Source organism: Hippichthys cyanospilos, chromosome 4, assembly GCF_059441005.1.
Source record: "Hippichthys cyanospilos isolate Australia breed blue-spotted pipefish chromosome 4, RoL_Hcya_1.0, whole genome shotgun sequence".
NCBI classification, from domain to species: domain Eukaryota; kingdom Metazoa; phylum Chordata; class Actinopteri; order Syngnathiformes; family Syngnathidae; genus Hippichthys; species Hippichthys cyanospilos.
In genome coordinates this window covers 6,395,685-6,404,317 of record NC_142372.1, presented here as the reverse complement: position 1 = coordinate 6,404,317, position 8,633 = coordinate 6,395,685, and the positions used below count along the sequence as shown (strand labels likewise).

Sequence of the window (8,633 nt, the reverse complement as noted above, 5' to 3'; positions counted from 1 at the left end):
TTGTCAGTGAGGAGGTAGCTGTGATTGACTTTATGTCACTTAAGAAGCAATTAGTGAATGTGAACATGGAGGACACGGAGCCAATGAACAGATTTACATTTAAAATACATTGGCGCTATGTTGTCGTTAAAGTGCTGGCAGGAGAATCTCATCATAAAAGGCATCTAAATGAAAATGGGAGTATTACCCTGCCAAGCTGAAAGCTTCTGAAAATGTGCAGATATTAGCTCAAGGTGAAAGAAGCACTTAGCCCATGGCAGCTTGTGAGACTTAATTGTATGTCTTTTTTGTTTATACATTCAGCTTCATTAAAGCCGCTGCATAAATCATGACAATGGGAGATCATTGTATTGTAATTATAACAAGGAATTTGCCAACATGCAGATGGGTTTCAAAAGGCATAGAAATGAACATTCTGTGTTTTATTATTTTTAAATGAATCCCGGGAATGTATTCATATTTTTCTGCAAATTGTATTAACTTCTTGGCTAATGGAAGTTCTAAAGTTCCAAAGTAATCCATTAGTTTAGGTAATTAACTACTAAATCAATTACTTACTTTATATAAATATAAGTAGCTGAGATTGAATGTCAAGGGTATTAAAAAAAAATGTAAAAAATGTCTCTGTTGAATGAATTAACTCTACTGCCCTGCTCAGACAAAATGGACCCAAACATCGTTGATACAAATATAAACGTTCACAAAATTTCAAGAGACATCTTTAAAATGCTAAAGACAATTTTATTAGTTGACGAACTCATTAGCTGGACAAAAGAGCCACCTGAAAAAAGTCTTCCTGAAAAGTCACCATTTGATTGGCAGTGTAAAATAAGACAAAGGGCTTGAGATCGTCTTTTTTTTAAACACTTTTTTTTTTCTTACACAATTGCACCAATGATCGACAGTTATACATTCACTTGTTAATTGAGTTATTGAATGCTTTCGGTCACGCACGCACACGGATAAATCAGGTTCAGCGTAGTGTTATTAAAAGCAATAATTATGAAGCAGGATTATTATTATTTTTGGGCAAGGAGTGGGACTATAATCAACACTGAATCCGACCAAGATCTATTTAAGGATTAGATTTATGAACTTTGCAAAACGCATCACAGTACAGTGAGGGGGGAAAAAAGTCAGCAAATTTGATTATAGGGAGTATACATGTAAATAGTCGCGGATTTCCACTCACACGCACAAAAAACACACGTCGTTACAGAGCATTTTATCACACAAAACACAAAAGCATGTAGCCAACCCAAAGAAATGACCTCAGATATTGCGACGTAGGTTGATTTCAAATGTGCCTTGGCTCTAGACTCTCTAATAGTGCACATTATAAGGCAAATAAAGACGTTTAGTGCCATTTGTGAGACTTGCATGGTACGAACCATAAAATATTCCTTTGCAGTGCAGTCACTAAAAAGATACACACATTTTTTTTCTGTTTTTGTATTCGGTGGCTGGAATTGTCCTTTGTTTGGGAGCTCACTTTTGCATTATCCTCATTCAAAAAGTCAGGCAAGAATTTTGACGTTTGTCCCACACATCAACAAAAAGACAAGAATGTGTGTAAAAGTGACAATTAAGATGTAAAATGAATTTTAATGCTATTTCTGATAGACTGGACGAAGCAGAAATGTTACACACAGATGTACACATGTATTTTGATATAATATAAGGTCAAAATCTAAACAATTGTGAAAGGTCCGAGTGTCCCGTGCTTCGGGACATGAAAAAAAGCCAACACGTGGCCTTCCAAATTTGGGCAAGCTTATGCTATTGTAAATAGACAGTAAACATGGTCTAAATGTGTTAAATTAGGTGTGCCCATCATTAAAATGGGACCTCTATAAACAATTGCCAAGTTTACCCTCATTTTAATCAAAGCAGGGGAAAATGATCGAATCTCATCTATGTATTATTGTTTACTTCCATAATGGATATTAGAAATGGGAATCTGGCGTGCGGACTGTAACTGCTACTCTATTTTTTCAAATTTGATTCATTAACATAGCAGCCACAAGAACAAAACCAGATCAGATCAGATTTAATCTTGATATGTAGGTTTGTATAGATTGATAGAAAGCCCACATTGTTTCGATATTTCTGCTTGAAATAGGATCGTTTGGAATGCCCAACAGAATTTGAATGCACCACATCGTTAGCGGCTAGTGCTAACACTGGATACCTCTGCCATATTGTATAGTGAAAATATAATTGACTAGGGGGTTTTTGACATCTATAAATAATCAGCGATTTCTTTCTTTTGTGGGTGTGTTTATGTTGTTAGAGATGTGATGTGATGGCAATAGAAACAAAGAGTTTTGTGGAGGAGCGCTAGCTAGCTTTTAGCAACCCTGTTAGGGCCAATTTCCGAAAAAAATCATGCTATGTTCATTACATTGCCATCTATGTATTATCTGGTGTTTACGTTCATAGTATGCAGTTGGCGTGTGGTTTGATGTTTGTTACCTCTTCCTTGGCAGCGTGCAGCAAGTGTCGCATGACAGCAAGATTTGTTTAATTATTTTTCATTTATAAATTCGATTGGGGGACATATCATATAAATCCTGAAATGCAGTAAATTTGAATCTTGATTATTATGTAAATCATTGTTTGGATATGTCACTTGAAATATACATGGATATGAACATTGGAATATGGTATTAAATTGGAATTGGGCACTTGGACCTGCAGTGTGAATCTAGTCTATGTAAAAGGATCTTGGTCAAAACTCATTAGTCCAAGCTTATCTTAAGCTTTTCAGTTCTTATTATTGTTTAGTATGTAATCGCTGGTGGCAACACACTGGCATCACAATCAATGACGTCAATACAAACGTAACTTCACACCAAGAAGCACTGATTATGTATATACTATATATATGTATATATATTTGTATAAATATGTGTGTATATGTAGATAGACAGATATATTAGAAATAGATAGAAAAATATAGTCATCTGAATGCCCATTATACAATTGTACACAATAAAGAGTGGAAAAAGCTTTTACAAGGCTGCAGACTGGGTGTGAAAGGTACCGTGTGTGTAGAGTGTGTGTGCGTGTGTATGTGTGTAGTGTTGGGTACAGTGTTACTGACTGAGCAGTTCACAGGAAGTCAACGGGGAACATTTGGTTACAAGAATATCGTAGGAACTTGAAAAAAAGAACATAAAACCCTTGATTTGCAGTGAACTGAAACATGTTGAAAATATTTTAAATTTAATACCAAGCTTGAATTCAGGTGTAAAAGGAAGTCGTCAATAAATGTAATTTATGATCCATATCGCCGACACGGTATGATATGAAAATGTAATACGGATCTTATATTTAATACAGAGCATTGATTTTGATGTAAAAACGAATGTGCTTGTCAGCCAATTGGAGAAGGGCTTAGCTATGGAGCAAACAAATTGAAAAGTTTGGGGAGATTGTTAACAACTAAGTTGTATTATGTCACTCTTTTCTAAAGGTAAAATCACTCAGAGACGTTCTCCAAAAGACCATTTTCCCCGACACCAAAAATTCAATTTCTTATCATTAAAATTTCAAATTTCAGTCAGGTTGAAGTGCCCATTCTAGCATTTTGTTACTATGTATTTTTTTATTTTTTAAAGTTAACATGTTGAGATAATCTGTTAGTTAAATTTAAATCCCCTTCCCCAAGACTAGTTTATGTGGAAAAAACAAAACAAAGAATGAATGCGAAATGAAGTGAAATTCCGGCTAAATAAATTTGAATGAAAAAAAAACAAACCATTTATTGGAAATCAAATTGATGCCTTCCTGAGATCCAGCCTATTTATTTGTGTCCACTTTAGTTGACATTTGTTTTTGGTCTATATCTTTTGACTCATTCCAGTTACCCAACTAAGTCCTAGCGTGCTCACCAGAGGACACCTTGGCATTTCCAATGATGTGTTGGACACAACACAAAATGGACACAACAGTGCACAAAAATGAATAGGTCCTGTCTCAGGAGGATGATTAGCATTTTGTACAAAATTCTACTAAATTCTCACCGTTTTTACTTTTAGATTGTCAAAAACCGAATCTGCATTTTTTCTCTGCAAAATGATTTGCATCGATGCTATCAACACACTTTGGAAAGTCTGCACCACAAACAGGCAGCAACACGGTGTACCCTGTAAATACCTGGATGCCCAAGTAAATACCTCCACGTGATGAGTAGTATATCAAAGCACAAACCTAACAGAGCATAAAAATACAAAAATGCTACCATATGTGCACACATCTCCAGAGTAAACGGCACTGAACATGTTTGACAAGAGGGCGTGGCTTTATCTTTTTTTTCTTTGCAAAATGGTGTCTATCAAATACGTGTATTAGTACACAGAGGTATACCGAGGCCGGAAATGCTTTCAGTCAAGTTGCGATTCACCTGCTGGAAAGGGATTTGCTATTACTATTTAGAGCAAGACATAATTTAAAATCCGCTGACTACAATTAACCCTTGTGCAGTATTTTGATCATTTTTGGGTCATTTTATTCCACATCGTTGTCGCAGCATTTAAGCCAAGGGATGGCACACTCCTGCTTGTGGCATTTTGAACTTTGACATTTTGTCACCATCTGGGTGAAATTTCAGCTCCCTAGAGTCTTCTTCCAGTGCAGAGCCTTTGATGTGAATTGCCTCTGATGAAAAGAATCAAGGGATTGGATAAAACACTGCACAAAGGTTAAACACGGTTTGGATTCTCCCTCAAATGAAGCATAAACATTTAGCATTTCAAACGTCTACATCGCCGCGTCCTAGTCGTCAAAAATATATAGTTTGCATTTAACTCTTTCAGTGCCAAGCGTTATCCGAAAAGACTCAGCTTTCAAGAATGTTGTACTGTATGACAATGTAGACCTTTTTTTATCAAGAAAAAGAAGGCAAGATTTTACCCGATTCTGTTTTTTAGTGGTCAATGTTTGAAAATAGGTCAAGCTATTTTGGACAAAAGGAGAAAATGAGCTTTTGTGAAAAGATGTGGTTTTTGCACAGCAGTGACTTTGACGTTAATATTTTTTTGTAGCATCTAAAACAAGTGTCATCTAGCCATTCATTTAAAAAAAACAAAGTGCACACATCTTAAGTATTTTACATGATAAAAATTCTCATCCGTGGCACTGAAAGAGTTAAGGACAGTTGCTAATTCTTTGAACAAATGTACACAAATAGGCATCATTTCACAATAAGAGGTTACCCATTTAAAAGACTTGTGACTGAACTTTGTTTGTAAATTTCTTTTCTCAAGGAGTTACTTGTCTGGACAGTTTTTCTAAAGTGGTTTTCGTCTATTCAAATAGTCGTACAATGTACAGTATTGACGGATGGGCATATTTGATTTTCAACAAAAACTAGATCACTAAAGCGACTGTGACAGAAAAAACAGCATTCGAATGCAATCTAAACACTTTTGTAGCGTACATTAGGTGCGCAATATTATTTGGTGAAATATGATTGAACGGGATTTCTTTTTAAATCCTTTTCATAAATAAGGCGAATCATCATGGAAATTCAACTTTGGAGCTTTGAAAATCACAGTTGCACAAATACACGTAAGTTTATATTTGTAATTATTTATTGGATGGTCGACTTTAGAACGACGTCATGAAGGGGGTGCGGCAGTCACACGGTGAGAGGTGCCACAAAAAAAACAACAAACGTATTTTATGTGTGTCAAAGGTAGGATTTCATAATTTATGCACATTATTTAACTGTGGTTTAAAGTTTAAAATAATTCAGTTTGTTCCATTTTTACTGTAATTAAATTCGATGGATTTAGCGCAATTATGCTAGGTTTAGACCAGACGCAAAAAACTTTGGCTAATGCTAAATGCTATCTTGTTTGACAGTTCAGTAAACAAGTCAATGAAGTCACTATTACAATATAATATTTACTACTAGTTTCCCTGCCTCAAAGTAAACGACACATAGTTGTTTACTCAAAGTAAACGACATATAGTTGTTTACTTTGCGGCAGTCATACAGAGAGATTTGGCTGGGTTAGTGTCAAAATTCAAGTTTTTGAAGTATTTGGAATATCTGATTATATGCGTACAAATACGGTTATGTTAAGTGAATTACCGCTGCTTGAGATAGCGAAGTATGGATGGCGTCATGATGTAAATAGACATACTTTCTACTGTCAATTAAACACAATCACAGAAACAAAGTGCAGTAATTGATTTCCTTCTCAACAGGTGTGTGCCTTTCCAAAATAGGTCCAATCAACTGAATTTTCGACGGGTGGACTAAAAACAAACATGTCAAGGATGGGCCAGAGCTCGATTTTGAGCTTTATGGCTGTGAATATTTATGTAAAAAGGATTTCTTAATTTTACATTTTTAAAATGTCATAGTGCGGTATTGTGTGTAGAATTTTGTGGCAAGGTATCAATTTTATACAATTTGAGGCTTAAAGATGACAAAATGTGAGAAAAGTGAAGCGTTATAAATATTTTGCGGACATACTGTATATACAGTAATTGGCCTTGTGTTTGGGTTAGAAATTAGACAAGTCTTTTTAAAAACACGAATATGAAATTATTCAGGTTATTGTGCAGGTTTACATGGCATTTAAAAACCTGAATTTTACCAGTATTCGTGTTTAAAAAATGTTAATGACTGCATGTAAACCAAATAATTGAAAATGCACTGCCATTAACATTCAGTCTAGTTGGAATACATTTCCCAGGATTCTTCGACATGGAAATAGGAAGTAGTTCTTATGGTATTTTTAAAACAGCTAGCAAATGGATGCAGATGAGAATGAGAATAGGAATGAATTTGAATCAGAAGAGACTAACTGAAAAGCTGTCATCCGCTCATACAAAAGACATACAATTTTTGGGGGGAGAAAAATGAAACAATTCGAACCCTTTACGGAAGCTTTATGGTCCAAAAAATATCAAATAAGAATAGCAATATACCTAACAGCATTTGTTAAAATATGCCATTTAAACCAAAGTCACTTTTAATCTACTGCCACATTTTGGCTTTACAAAGAATGAACAAATTTGCTCTGAAAAATCATTTCTACAGCCTTTATAAAGGTACGCTTATTGTCAAATGATAGCCGTACACCCAATGCAGCATTATACATATTTTTGCATCCTGTAATCTGGTACAAAGATTTTAATAACAAAGAAACAAACAGAAATCCTTGAATTCGATGACGGATGTGGAATAGCTGCAGAAGTGGCGGCGGGAGCGGAGTCTGTCAGTATAGAACTTGAAAAGGTTTGGAGTAATTAAACATGACATAGTCCAGGTAGTAAAAGTCATACACCCGCTGCCTGTCCAACGTGTCCAGTTGCGCAAAGTACTTCTGCGTGATCTTCAACGAGGTCCTCTCGTCGGCCAAGTTCCGGTCCTTAAATTTGGGCAGCGTGAGGTTGCGCGGCGCCCCGGCCAAGCGCAGCAACAGGTTGGACTCCTCGTCCATGTTTTCGAACTTGCCGATGAAGTCGTAGTCAATGAGGCACGGGTTACACAGCTGGTTGGCCGCCTCCCAGTGGATGTCGATGCCCACGGGCCGGTGCACGTCCAGCAGGTACTGCGCAAACTCCTGGAAGGTGACGCCGCTGCCCGACTCCAGGGCCGACCTGGAGGCGTTGGGCCTGTACTTGGAGATGATGGGCTTCCCGAAGAAGGTGTGGTAGTAGTCGTTGGGGTTCTCGAACTTGTCCCTGTAGGCCGACACCACCCTCTCCAGGGGCTCTCTCACGAACATGACTTTGGTGTAGCTGCTCAGGCGGCGCATGATGCCCTGGCGGTCGAAGCTGTTGAGGGTTTTCAGGGGGTTGCCCAAGTGGGCCGTGTCGTGGTTGATGGTCTGAGGGTCTGACGCGATGCCTGCTAGCACCATTAGAGTCCGTTTCCAGTTGGAGCAGCCTGCCTTGGGGACCTAGGAAAGTTTTAAATCTGTTATAGTCGGTATTGGAAGGGAATTGGGTCGGATCAACCATATCAACTCAAACTAGACTTTTTCAAAATACAGTTTTCCCTTTTTTAAAGTTTGTTTCTTTTGTTAAAAGAAACCAAAAACTAAATTTTTTGTGTAGTCTGACTTAGAAGAAGGAAAACTAATCACAAAAATAGCATGGTAAACCTGCAATATATACGGTCCTAGATAAATATCTAGATACGACGGTACCTCTACTTATGAAATTAATCCATTAGAGGAGTCCTTTTGTAATGGGATTTATTTGTAAGTCGAGGTGCTTTTTACATGTATATAGCCTAATATGTTCCAAGCACCCCCAATGCTCTTAAACCCTTTCATTTCATAATATTAACTGCAGCAGTTGATTATATGGTTGCATTTTATTTATTTGCCTTTAGGTGCCACTGGCCTGTTGGTGGCGTGTGCAGAGAAGTTTGTTTAGGTTGTTTTATTTGTGCATTTTTATTTGACATAATCTAGGATTCATTTACAAGTCCACAGGCGCAATGATTGATATATATATATATATATATATATATATATATATATATATATATATATATATATATATATATATATATATATATATATATTTTTTTTTTTTTACTTTCATGTGAAATATGTCCCGTGTGTTATGCTAACGAGCTAGCTCTCTTGTAGCTTCCACAT

At 36.6% G+C, this 8,633-nt stretch overlaps 1 protein-coding gene across 3 annotated transcripts in view; it reads right to left on the bottom strand.

The window, feature by feature from the left end:
* Positions 1-720: 720 nt before the first annotated feature.
* The window catches only part of chst8 (carbohydrate (N-acetylgalactosamine 4-0) sulfotransferase 8), a 171,267-nt gene continuing 163,354 nt past the window's right edge, over positions 721-8,633 (bottom strand). For all 3 annotated transcript variants that reach the window (XM_088412972.1, XM_088412973.1, XM_088412974.1), the window contains exon 5: positions 721-7,925. In XM_088412972.1, coding sequence (XP_088269098.1) covers positions 7,239-7,925 — 687 coding nt within the window. In that variant the 3' untranslated portion in view covers positions 721-7,238. The remainder of the gene's footprint in view (positions 7,926-8,633) is intronic.